The sequence below is a fragment of the Dromaius novaehollandiae genome, chromosome Z, assembly GCF_036370855.1.
Source record: "Dromaius novaehollandiae isolate bDroNov1 chromosome Z, bDroNov1.hap1, whole genome shotgun sequence".
Taxonomy (NCBI): Eukaryota; Metazoa; Chordata; class Aves; order Casuariiformes; family Dromaiidae; genus Dromaius; species Dromaius novaehollandiae.
The window spans coordinates 82,859,213-82,872,197 of NC_088132.1; the positions used below are offsets into that span (position 1 = coordinate 82,859,213).

The 12,985-nt window shown below is 42.9% G+C and overlaps 1 protein-coding gene across 3 annotated transcripts in view; it reads left to right on the forward strand.

Moving 5' to 3' along the window:
* LOC135324833 (mothers against decapentaplegic homolog 4) overlaps positions 1-8,970 on the forward strand; it is a 29,670-nt gene extending 20,700 nt beyond the window's left edge. For all 3 annotated transcript variants that reach the window (XM_064501798.1, XM_064501800.1, XM_064501799.1), the window contains 3 exons: positions 858-1,026; positions 2,352-2,490; positions 3,706-8,970. In XM_064501798.1, the coding sequence (XP_064357868.1) occupies positions 858-1,026; positions 2,352-2,490; positions 3,706-3,917 (520 nt within the window). In that variant the 3' untranslated portion in view covers positions 3,918-8,970. The remainder of the gene's footprint in view (positions 1-857; positions 1,027-2,351; positions 2,491-3,705) is intronic.
* The last annotated feature ends 4,015 nt before the right edge of the window (positions 8,971-12,985 follow it).

Consider the following 12,985-nt stretch of genomic DNA (forward strand, 5'->3'; position numbering starts at 1 on the left):
CAAAATGTGAACTGTGTGACAAAGACCTTTAGTGCTTTGCAACAGCACATTGCTTTTCATTGCTTTCAAAGACCGTGCTTTCAAGGATAAAATTAGCAACTCGTGCCATTATGTATGCAAGCTGAACACTAGCTCTCTGCACCACAAATGAAGTAATGTGAGAATAAATGCAATGTACAAATTTGTCAAAGTGGCAAAGGGAGGCTGGTAGAGAGAGCTAGCTAGATTTTTGTTCGTTCTTACTGTGCATGCTCTTTGATGTGGAAGCACAGAGAACCTAAGTGATCTTGCAGCTTTTTTTTTTTTCGTTGAAATGGAAAGGAATAAAATGATTCCATGTCTTCAAAACTGTTGCATTGAGACCATCAAAGCTGCATTCTGGCCATCAAAATGCTAGGCTTCTGTAAAGTGATCTAAAAGAACATACAGTTCTGCATTAAAACGTGACTTTGTACCTGTACTTGAATGGCTTCCTATATTAGAACGCTTGTGGGATTTTACACCTCTGAATAGCACCCCGAATGTGTGCTTGGTATCCCAGCTCTGCGGTGTTAGTGAACATGTTTACAGCTATTTTAGTTACTACTTGAGTATCATTGCTTCTGCATTCTGTGTTTCCTATATATCTTATGTGGTATTGCAGATGGTTTTTCGACTTTACAGAGTGTATATAATTGTATGCTATGTTACAGTTAAGATATTCTGATTTCAGCTCCTCATATGAGTGGAGTGTTTTTGAATGTAAACTGTGGTATCATGGGCTAGTGAGCTGGAGAATTGTTCTATGGTTTATTTAGTAAGGATCTAACTTTCAGTGTGTAAACACAGGTGCATTGGAGCTGTTTTTCATTTTTAAGGTTGCACATAGGTAAAGGGGTGCAGTTGGAGTGCAAAGGAGAAGGTGACGTGTGGGTTAGATGCCTCAGTGACCACGCAGTCTTCGTTCAGAGTTACTACCTGGATAGAGAAGCAGGGCGTGCGCCAGGTGATGCTGTTCACAAGATTTACCCAAGTGCATATATAAAGGTTGGTTTGATGCTCTCAGATAAAAGTTCATGGGAAAATAGCATACACTTGTTTCTTGTAAATGGTAGAGAAGATTTGAGAGACTAAAATCCAACTCAAGTAATTTCAGTTTTGATCGTTGTTTAAAAAAAAAATTGGTTGAAAAAACTCTTTCCATTTGATAAGTCACTTAATTTTTTTAGTAACTCTAAACTGAAAGTATCATCTAGGTATTAGGGAAGCAACTAATTTTGTATTTTGTTGCAAACAATCTCTATAGTAGTTTTTGTATTTTTAGCTTTATGATTTTAAACTAATTACTACAAAATTCAAGCATGGATTATCTGTTTCTTCACTTATTCTGCAAAACAGTCAGAACAAAAGTGTGTATAAATGCAACTTAAGAGTGGTTAAGTGTGTGTTTAAAGTGTTACCAACATGAAAATACCTAACTAATGAACCAGAGTTCACAGACGGTTACCTGGAAACAAATACTTCTGGGAGGATTCTTAACTAGATGTGCCTCTGCCAAACTTCAAACTTTATTTAGGGATTTAAATAAACTTACACACTTGCAAAATCGTTCTTGAGTTAGAGATAAACTGTTCAAAACGGAATTTTCAGTGATTTGGGTTTTTCGTATTCTCTTTCCTTTGAACTTCAGTTTTAGCAGACAGGTTGTATAACGAAGGTGAAAGAAACGTCACCAGCCTGTTTCTAATGAGAGCTTTCTAATATGAGAACAGAGTTCTTGATATGTATTAGTGCCCAGCCTGACCACAGAAATGTAAAATGCCAGCAACCTGAGACCTAGCTACTGCAACTGCAGGCATATCAGTTGTTCTTATTTCTTTTAAATTGACTATCATGTTTCAGTAAAGCAAGGAAAAAGTATAAGGTCTAACACAGTTAAGCTGGACTTGCTGGCTTCCCTTTTTGCTTATATGCCTAACTGCCAGACATCCCAGGATTTAACTAAAAAAACCTGGATTTCACCAGCTTGTAGCATCCTTTAGACTTTGATCCTGCAATCGATTCCACATAGAATGCTGCTTTAGCCTGCTCATCTCAGGCAGTTTTAAATGCTTGGGTTTTGGTTTTAAATGATTGGGCTTTGGTATAGCCAGCTGTGCTTACATCAGAGAAGAGTCTGTAAGAATCACTTGAATGAATTATTTCTGTTAGGAAATTAAACTAGTCAGGGAAAGTTTGCTCTTGCCCAAGTGAAGGGTGAATCTGGAAATTGCTTTGGAAGGGCAGAACGGTCCAGATTATGGGGAATGGAGGTTGAGGAATTCTTTCCTTCATTGGTAAATCTACATGGTACAATATTTATTTTTTTAAAGGTTTTTGATTTACGCCAATGTCACCGTCAGATGCAACAGCAGGCTGCCACTGCCCAAGCTGCTGCTGCTGCTCAAGCTGCAGCAGTAGCAGGAAACATCCCTGGACCAGGATCAGTAGGTGGAATAGCCCCAGCCATTAGTAAGTACATTAACTATCTGGTCTTCCTTTAATTTTGTTTGAAAAAGAATAATCCTCTTCTCCCTTTTAACAGCACAGGCATGCTCTGCCCTGCTTCCTGCAGCAGTACAAACAAATTTAGAGTGAGGGACTGGATTAGGGCGGGTGGGGCTGAGGTGGTGTTTAAGTCTATATTCATTCCCTTTGTACTTGCTTTGCACATCCATTTCTCACTGTAGTCTGCTGGGGATACAGGGTAGGGAAGCGGCTGCTAGTTGTACTGTGAGAAGTGCTGCAGGGTATGTTATATACAAGGTCAAATAGCATAACTCTATTACTTTAAATGGCGAGAGATTTTCTGCTGCTTAAGCAAACCTAAGTTTGAAAAATGATATTTGAGAGCTAAGCTTATAAAAATGTTACTAAAAACAGTGGGGAGCACTGGGCCACCAAGTCCCTTACTCGATTTAAAGAAACTTAATATTAAGGTTCTTGAGAAGAGGAGGAGGGTGAGAGGGTGTTTTTTTTCCTTTTTCTGTTTTTAAATTATTCTGGGCTAGAGTTTTATTGGTTGATAAATTCTAGATCCTTGAAATTATCTCTGAATACTCTTAAAATTGTGAGTATTTGTGTGTCAGACTTCTTCAGGCTCCATGGTGTTTTCTGGATTTGTTGTATTGCTGAGTGTATCTTTCCAGTCGTCTTAAAAAATGCCGAAAGCATTTTGGTGAAAGTATTTAACTTTTGTCTTAGCCATACTTATGATTAGAAGTTTGCTTGCTGTGTTCATCATCTTTGTTTTATCAGAGTAAGTAACTAGTGTAATTTTTTTTAAATCCAGCTCCCTGTGGCTGATCAATCTGAATTCTTATGCTAAAAGCACAGCATTTGAGAAACTTCAAGAATAAGTGGTTTTCACTGGATTTGTTAAATGGGGTTTAAGTGTATTGTGTCACATAAGACATTAGGTTTCATCATACAACTGCTTTCATTATAAGGAGCTTTTGCAATTTAACACACTTTAAAAGACTGCAGAATGATGAAAAAGAAAGTTTAATTGGAAGAAATGTGAAATCATTGCTGCATTCATTATAGCACAGATCTAGAATTATTGATTGGCCTTGGCTATGATGAGAGGGAATTGCACATGGAGAAACAGCTAAGCAGACGGGAATGGCTAAACAGATGATAAAAGAGCATGTCTGTGAACACTTACTTGAAACTTCTCCCATTTAGGTTTGTCAGCTGCTGCTGGAATTGGTGTAGATGACCTTCGCCGCTTGTGCATACTCAGGATGAGTTTTGTAAAAGGTTGGGGACCTGATTACCCCAGACAGAGCATCAAAGAGACACCCTGCTGGATTGAAATTCACTTACACCGTGCCCTCCAGCTTCTAGATGAAGTACTTCATACCATGCCTATTGCAGACCCACAACCTTTAGACTGAGATCCCGCTGCTGCACTGCTGTGGGCCATTATATTGTGAGGATGGTGGATTGTAAAATACAAGTCTGTTTATAACCTGAAGATATATTTTACTTTTGTTCTGCTTAATCTTCTAAAACCAGGTTTTAAAAATGTGTTTGCCGCCTTGCTCTTAGCAGAAAGAAACTGAACATGCAGAAGTTGGATTTCGGTTATTTTCAGAAATTAACTGTCAAAATACATGGCTCAGGGCTTAAAGTAAAGGGTGAATGCCTTATAGAGACTTCACAGTATTGGGTTTGTTCCCTTTGAAACTTTCCCTCTCTATTACGGCAATTTGATGATAAGCCTCACAGGAGCCTTTTGTATGCAGAATATATATTATATATATATTTATATCTGAAAATTCCTTCTAATAGTTATGAACATTTACCTTATAGCGACTTTTAAATTCCAACTGATTTGTGATGTTCTTTTTAGAGAACAATAGTCAACAGAAGACTTCTTCATTTTGTTGACTATCTTGTTATGATTTTTCCAGATTAAAAGGTAGAAGCTGCCAAAAAATGAGATGAGACCTACATTGTTGGCATTGATTAGAAATAACAAGGAAAAGTAGTGTTGCTTTTCCTTCACTAGTTTTTAAAAAGATATCTTAGATTTTTATTTATATAGACACATGAGTTTTGAAACACTAAAAGAAATGGATACTTTCAGTGCTGGCACTCAATTTAAATATAACATGAAATACCCAGTCTGCAAAGTTGCCACTTAAATTGCTTAATGAATACCTAATGGCAGGAAGATATTTTCATAACTACTACTGACTTCTATGATCTTACTCAAGTAAAACTTGGCAGGTATTTTAAAAAGTTGCATGACTCTTTTTACTTGCATATACCATTAAATCGTGTATCAATATTTAGGATCCAGTTTTTGTATCTGTTCACCATTTCCACTCAGGGCAAGATGGCAAACTTGTTTTTATACCTCTCGGTTATTTTAAGCCCTATGCCATCAATGACCGTATCAATTGGCAATGACTTTGTATAGAGAATTTATAGTAGAAAAAACTGCAGATGTATTGACTGTATGACAGATACAATATGTATGCTTTCTCTCTAGTTAATAGTATAAATAAAATTATGAAAACCCTGATTTTTATAAATTTAGTTTGCTTTTATTACATAATTCTGCACCTTGAAACCATTGATGTAGAGTGATGGATTACTTTCCTTTGAAAGACCAGCAGCAGCAGCCAATAGTGGTAGGGTTTTTTGTTGATTTAAGTTTGCCAGGAAGCGATTCCAATTTTTCCTGCTTTCACTGCTTCTCAATAAATATATGTCCTAAGGATAACTTTTTCAGCTATTTGATGGGGCGTGAGGAGGCAGCAGGAATTCTTTATTTTTCAGCGTGTGTGCAGAGAATTGGAACTTAGTTAAACAGGCTCAAAATATGTGGACTCCGACTTAAGTGCTGCGTTCGAGCACTGCCAGCTCGGCCTGCCTGCTGTGCTTCACTGAGCCGATCTGGCAGTGCGATCCTAGTGGTTAACATAAGTGGAAGTCTTGGAACAGATTATTCGGGATCTTTTTGCCAAGTTTCTTGCATAGACTCAGGAATCTGTAGAGGGCTATGACACATAGCGTTTAGGTATTACTTCTCCCAAACGTTCAAATTCTTATGAAAGAAGTCAGCAATCATTGTTTCTGCTTTACAGATGGAAGCACAGAAGACGTGATTTCAAAGAGATGGCCAGAAATGGAACATTTTTCTCACTATTTCCTTTAATAGTGTTGCCTTCAGATTGACTTCTAAGGAGATCACTTTTTTTTTCCCCTGCCTCTTATGTGGCAACTTCTTGATATTTGAAAAATTAATGTTCACTTATCTCAAAGCCTTAGTTAAACCTTTTGTTTGTTTGTTTGTTTTTTTCCCTTTCCTAATTATCTTATTTGTCTGAGTAGAAGAAGAGCCAAGCCTCTTCAGATTCTTCAGGAACATGTTCAACAGAGGGTTGTGCTAGCTCCATCCTCTGAGAAGCTTCTTATCCAGGAAGAATACATACCTGGATTCCACAGCAGACGACTTTCTCTGATGGAAGAAATGGAAAGCCTGGCTACACGTTCATCTTGCCAGCCTGCCTGTTGAATTGTCTGCCCTGCTTTTACTGCTGGATACGTGGTGCTTTGGCTTTTGGAAAGTGTGCAGCCTTCTGACTGGTGAACAGGTTAGCGTGGAGCGTTCACTTATTTAGGAATCCATGAGCTTATTCCCTAGATAACTTTGCCATTTCAAAAGGTGCTTATCTTGGTGGATGCCTGATCTGTATATGGGCTACTTCACAGAAATCCTCCATACCATTTGCGTATGTTTTTATTCTGTCAAGCTTTGATAGAATAATGAGAGATTTCTTCCACCTGATGGTGTTCTTGCCTGTGTTACAGTCTGATAAGAATTCAAGTGATAAGACTGTTTTTTGGAGATTTTGCAAGGGGTAGCCTCCACCTACAGTGAGTGGTACCTACAACACACTACATAATTAAAAAAAACAAAAAAATAAAAAACAAAAGAAACAGCAAAGCAGAATGACAAAGGAGCTTATCAGAACCAGGAAATCACAGGTTTCCAGATAGGAAGAAATCTAAACACTGTGTGAGGCAGTAAAAATAATGAAATGCTATTTATCTTACCTACCAGGTTGTCAACAATCAGATGCCATCATAACTGCCAAAGGACAAAATATGAGAATCTTGTTCTTAATTTTTAATATGCCTTTAAGTTAATTTTTGTGCTTTTTTATAAGGCAGTGCGTAATGGTTTGGAAACCCTTCAGCAGCAACACACTGCATCTTTGACAGTCTTGCATTTGCATCTTTTTTCTGAAATTCAAGAGAGAGAGCTACTTGTTTGACAGCTGTGAAGATCCATACACCCGGTAGGCAGAGAGGTCAGCAATGCCAGAATCCTGTCTTCTGTTCATTTTTTTTTTTGAACGTCTCAGATTCAGTGAACTGAACAAGTATTTGTTCTGCTAGCAATCTCTTGCTTGCGATCCTGTTCTCGTGTCTAGTGCGCTTCGTTCTTTCTGTGAAGCAGTTACCACTAGCTGGGTGCATGTTTCTCACCCTGACTTGTGCACTTCTTAGCAAACATTATGTACAATGCAATGCTTCGTATTTCATTTTGTGTACTTCATAGCTGGGATTAGCACCTGAAGGTTACATGGCTTTAGCCATGGCGTCGTTAGTTTTGAAAGAAGGGCACTTAAAATAGTGTATTAGAGATGTAGGAAATGAAACCTTTTCAGCAGAGTGGTTTGAAAAACTTCTAAAAACAGTTCTACGCAGCAGCAATCTGTTGGAAGGTGACATAACTGCTAAACGGTGCCGTTTAGAGACGGTTGCTGGGCTTGTTCCTTGCATTACTTTTCTGGGCTTGGTAAGAATGATCTGTCTGTTGAGGGACCTGCACCCCCTGACTGCAACGTGAATCACTGATTAACGGCTTTCTGAAATCTGCTGAAAACGGGGGAAGTACTCTGGCTGCTTTAATAGAGAGGGACCTGACATACAAAGAGCGCAAACGTCTGGCCCCGTCGCAGAACAGGGCTGTAGCAGCAGTAGTCATTGAACATGTGTCCAAATCTTGTGCCTTACCTTGAAGACCATCTTACTTCTTGTGACACTTCTAATGATGACAGCTTCCTCTCTGCATTAGCTCAGGAATGACTGCCTCAATTGTTCTGCTAGGAACCACAAAAAACTCCTATGCTAGTGTAAATGGGGGAGGTCTTCTGCCTCTGAACCCTTCCAGTGTTGTTTACGTCTTGATGGTGGTCTTTATTGGGACATCTTTAATCTCTTCTCTGAAGAGTAAGCGCTTTAGGAAGGACTGTCTCCTTAATTTGCATTTTTACTCTGCTGTGCGAGGTGACTGGGATCTCTGGTCACTTTAATACGACCAATTAAAGACAGCCAGATGGGTCTTCCTCTAAGTGGGATTCAGACTGCCTTTAAGAAATCCTCTTTCCTTCCCCTCCCCCTGCTCTTCTTTCAGGCCCTGTGCGACTTAACATCTGCTCTATAAAATTATAAGAAGATGCTTCTTTGTAGTCAGGAACTGATAAGGACATACAATTTTTGAGAGGTTATTTATTTTAAGTAAGACTTAAAAAATAACCATGAAGAACAAAGGTCTCGTCTGGTCCTGCTGGTAACTACGGCGTGTTTCCATGGCTGGTGATGTTTCTGTGAGGACCACGGTGCTCTTCCTGGGACTGATACTTGCAGGTTGCCTGGCGTACGGCATTTGCATTCTTCTGGAGCGCTAAGCTGGTTCCCGCTACCTCTGAGGCGGGTACGCAGCGCTTCGTTCCTGGACAAGGAAGCTAAAGGTGGGACCAGTGAAGAGCACTTCTCCACCAGCTGGTTGGGTCGGCCTTGGATGCTGGATGTGCCCTTTCATTGTCATCCATCTCCAAAAAGCCGTTCTTGATAGTACGATCTGGAAGCTGAGCGCCGTGCCGGGTCAGTGCCATTGCCACGTGTAATGCTGCCGCACGCCCCAAGAACCGACTTGGCTTCTCGGTTGTGTTACGGTTTCACTTGATGAGACCTGACAAAAAGTAGAACTCGTAACAAATCTCGAGAGGTTTTGGCACTGTTGGCTGCTGTTGTGCCTTGTGTGCGAGTCATGCATCGCTCCTAAATTTACGGGACTAATTCTTTAAAGGTCACCAAAACCATCTAGTGCTTTCTTGCTCCAGTACCTTTTTCTGTGTCTTTTTGGTGAAGTTTGGTAGCACTACTAAGTTTCAGCTGGATTGATAGCTGCAAAGTACACGCAACCCAAAACTCACTGCGAGAGGGTTTTTTGAGCATGAAAGCCTAGTTAACAACTGTTCTTCTAGCCATTGCCTTTTGATAAGCGGTCAACAGAATTCCCAGTAGTTCCTTTGTAGCTTACTGTATGTTTTTCATTAGACCTAGTTTGTGGATAATATACTGTAGTTAACTTTCCTGAAATTCTGTAACAGAGTATGTTTTTGATTAAAAAAGGTAAAGATTCAAGTCTTTGGCTTCTTTATTTTTTTTCAGTGAAGAGCTTCTACGCCGTTTCTGTCTGGCTGTCAAAACGGGTACCGGATGGTCTGGAGTGGGTGCAGTGCTGTGGCCGGCAGGGCTCTCGTGGGCAAGGTTGCATCTTAAGAGGGTCCTGTTCTTGGTGTCTCATAAAGATATCCAGGGCTTGTCTTAATATAAAAGGACACCAGTCTGTCAAACTGGCCTGGCACAGCACTTTTGTCAGCATCATATTAATGGAAATTATTTCTTTAAAGCTGCCAGCCAAGCTAGGTGCGTGTTGTGTGTTGTGTGAGAGAGAATTAAAGCGGTCTCGGAGCAAGACCTGGAACGAAGAAGCCCTGTATCAACTCTGCAACCGTATTGCCTGCAACAGGCATCTTGTTTTAAAAGGTGCAGAAAACCTCTGCTCCATCCCCTCCTGCAGTCACCAGCCTCCCTGATGTGTCCTGGTAACTGGATAAAACGGAGTATAGGAATAAAGCAGGAGGAAGGCCATGCATTTGCAACACCTTGGGTCTCTGCTGATTTTTAGCAAGCGGCCGCACCCCAAGGTTTGGTGATACGGTGCCTCCTGTAAGCTCCTCTGTCTCTGTCCTAAAGCAGGTCAGCGCAATTACTGATGGAGGTAGAGATGAGTTGCTACAGCCATCGCTGCTGCCTGCATGGGATGTTGCACGTTTTCACCAAACTGTTGTAAGGCTGCACTGCTGCCCGTACAGGTGCAACGGTGCATGTAGGTTTAACATAGATCAGAGACAACAAAAATGGGGCCAAAAACACTTAGGCTAAGTAATGTTTCTTTCTGCCCTTCTATCCTGTGTAGAAACCCTGTTGCTCTCATTCTTGGCAAAAAGGTTACGAGCCTGGGCAGTATTTTCTCAGCTTTCTGCACATACAAGCAGTGTAGCAACGCTTTTTTCTCTGATGCCATGTGCATTTTACAGCATCCGGGAGATGCAGCAGATGCACCTTAAATACAGCATAGGCAAACGAAGCTGGGATTAAGCTATGGGGATGCTAAAGGATTTCCCCCCCCCCCCTTTTTTTTTTCTTCCTTTTTTAATGCTGCAAAATGCAAATCTAGTTGATTAGGTAGTTGCAGTGACAAGCAGCCCCATGCACAAACCATGGGGCTCTGCAGAGCAGTTAGCACAAGGGGCAGCAAAGCTGACCTGCTGTCTGTGGTGTGTGTTTAAGCTGGGGTGCTAAACCCAGCTTGAAAGTAAAGCACGTTTAATGCAAAGGCATCGTTTGCCAGCAAAATGGCAGCCTGAGCGCTTTTTCTCCCCCAAAAGGGGCAGTGTACTAGCAGCTGCTGGTCCAGCACGTTAATGCAGGGTTGTCATCCTTTCGCAGCTGTGCAGATCCCCTTCTGGCTGCACCACCTCAGCTGGGAAAACTACAAGTATTGGTTTTGGGGTTTTGTTTTAATCCCCTATGCAGCTGCGATGTGATGGACAGGACGGGCCCCCATCCCGGGCTGCACTCAGCGATTAGCCTGCTTCGCCAGCGGCCCTGCTCCGCTTGCGCTCGGGTACCGGCGGGGCTGCTGCACACGCAGGCCGTGCTCGCCCCACGCGTGCCCGGTGCTAAAGCTGAGCACAGCGATGCGATTGCAAAGGGATGTGGATATAACCACTCCCGGGGCCGGGGTGCTGCGAAAGGGCCTTTGGGGGGCCGCAGGGACGGTGCCACTAGATGTCCTTGTTGCTCCACACACAGCTGTGGAAACATCTGCTTTGGGGTGAGCAAAGGGCTTGGGGGGGGGGGGTAGGCTGCATGATGACGGGACTCACTGCCACGGGACAAGGACGACAGTGGCTGCGTCCCACCGAGGCGTTACCGTCAGGGAACTCAGCTCTGACTTCTCCTTTTTGTTTTTTGTTTGTTTTTTTTGTTTTTTTTTTTTTTTTTAATGAGGGTTTTTTTTTTTTTTTTTTTTCCTGCCACTGCCCAGGCACCAATACTCCCGCGCTATTTTGGGTCTGGGCCTAAGGCCAACCCCCCCCCCCCCCCCCGGCTTTCTTTTTTGCTGCATTTTTTTTAAAAATGTTTAAATTTTTTTATTATCAAGCAGTTGCTTGGCTGTGGGTTGGTGGGACTTTATACAGCCCCCTGGGCCCTGCTCACCTGGGCCCCCCCCCCCCAAAAAGAAAAACCCCGTGTGTTTTCTTTGCAAGCACTGGCACCTCCAGCTACCGTGTTTTTTAAGTATTGCACAAGCAGCTTCTGGACATGCTCTACAACTTTTGTGGGGAAAAAAAAAAAAAAAAAAAAATTGGGCCAAGGTTATTCTGGGGAAAATAAAATAAAATAAAATAAAACCCAACCTTCCTCCTTTGTTTGCACCATCTCACCTAGCTCCTGGGCTTGTAACCCCGATGCACTTGCAGCAGGAGGTGCGGTGGCCTTGGCCGAGCCCTCCTTGGCCCCGTGAAGCCGCTCTGAGCCCCGAGCCGCCCGGGATGGCAGCGCGTCTCACCCGAGCCCCTGATGATCGCAAGCCCCGTTTGGGGGAAAGGTGCCACCTAGCAGCTCAGCTGAGCATGGCAGAGGAGCCTTTTGCCTCCTGTCCTCTGCAAACACCCAGCAACGTCTGTGAGTAGCAGTTGCAGGGGAGTAAATGTGCCCTTCCTTGGGCAGCCAATGCTCTGCTCACCACTGAAGGGGTCCCCAAATGACCCGCCGGTGCAGGCATCAGGGTGACCAACCAGCAGTCATCACCTATCTCCAGTTTGGTCCCACCGATGGGGTCTTCTCCAGCAGGTTTTAGGCCAAGAGTGCCGGCGGTGAACGTCCCCCCTGGGCAAATGCTGTTTATCCATGGTCATCCCAGCACCCTCCGTGAGCCGGGCACCGCTGATGGGCACCGGCCCCATCAACGTGCCGGCCTCTCCATCCCCAGGGAAACCTCTTTTCTCCCTGCTTGTGCAATAACTACTGCTGACATCAGCTACTCATTAAGCCAATGCGGAATCAAATTTTGGGTTCAAGCGATCAAGTGGGAGAAGATCTCTTAACACATAACTCTGCCATCAGAGCTTCGCCTGGACGGCTTCCAGGAATGGAAAGGAGCATTAAACACAAAAGGGCTTTTTATTATTATTATGTTTTTTTAAACTTAAACACATTTTGGTTTTCTATTGCCAACTCCTGAGCTGTGCCTAACCTCATGAGAAAGTATGAGCTCTGTTTATAGCTGAGCAACACATTTTAACCCTGGCTTATTTTCAGGAATCATCACGAGAGTCTGAATCCTGCGGACTCGCCGCTCCAAACCCGGGAGGCCGGCTGCACCGCTTTGCAGCTCCAGTTTTCAACGATCACGAGCGAACAATAGCTGCAAAACTGAAAAAACGACAGAATCCCCCAGTCGATGGCGGGGGACGAGCTCCCCCCCTCCGCCGCTCCTCCCCTTCCCCCCGCAGGCCCAAGGCAGAGGGGCTCCGGGGCTGCATCTGCTCAGGTTTCAGGCTGCACCAGATGTTGCTGCTCTGCACGTTTAGGGAGGCAAAACTCACAAGAAATGCAGCACAACCCAAACTCGGGGCTGTGGTTAAAGCCTGCTGTAAGAGCAGGCTTGTGACCAAAACCAAACCCACCTACCCCGGACACAAAGCTCAACCCTTTTTTTCCCTCTTTTGTGGGAAAGAGCTGCTGCATTAGTCACTAGGTCAGTGTACAAAACCCAGAAGTGAAAGCAACTCGCTGCTTTGGTGTCCAAGCTGCACTGCAAGAAAGGGAAAAATGCAAGCTTAGTTTAAGGTGAAAGCTTAAATATTAAAATGTTTAAAAACAGAGGCTTTCTGAATCCGACCACGTGGTAGATGGACAAACTGATTTAATCTAACTGCATGGCAGCAAGTGCTTAACCTTCAGCTAACAAGAGTTAAAATTCCTCGCTGTTTAGTCACCCATCAGCAGTGCTCCTGAGCCTGGAAAAATAAATTCACTAGAGTAAATTTAGGAAAACTGAAGTCTCAAGCCCCTGTCTGTCTTG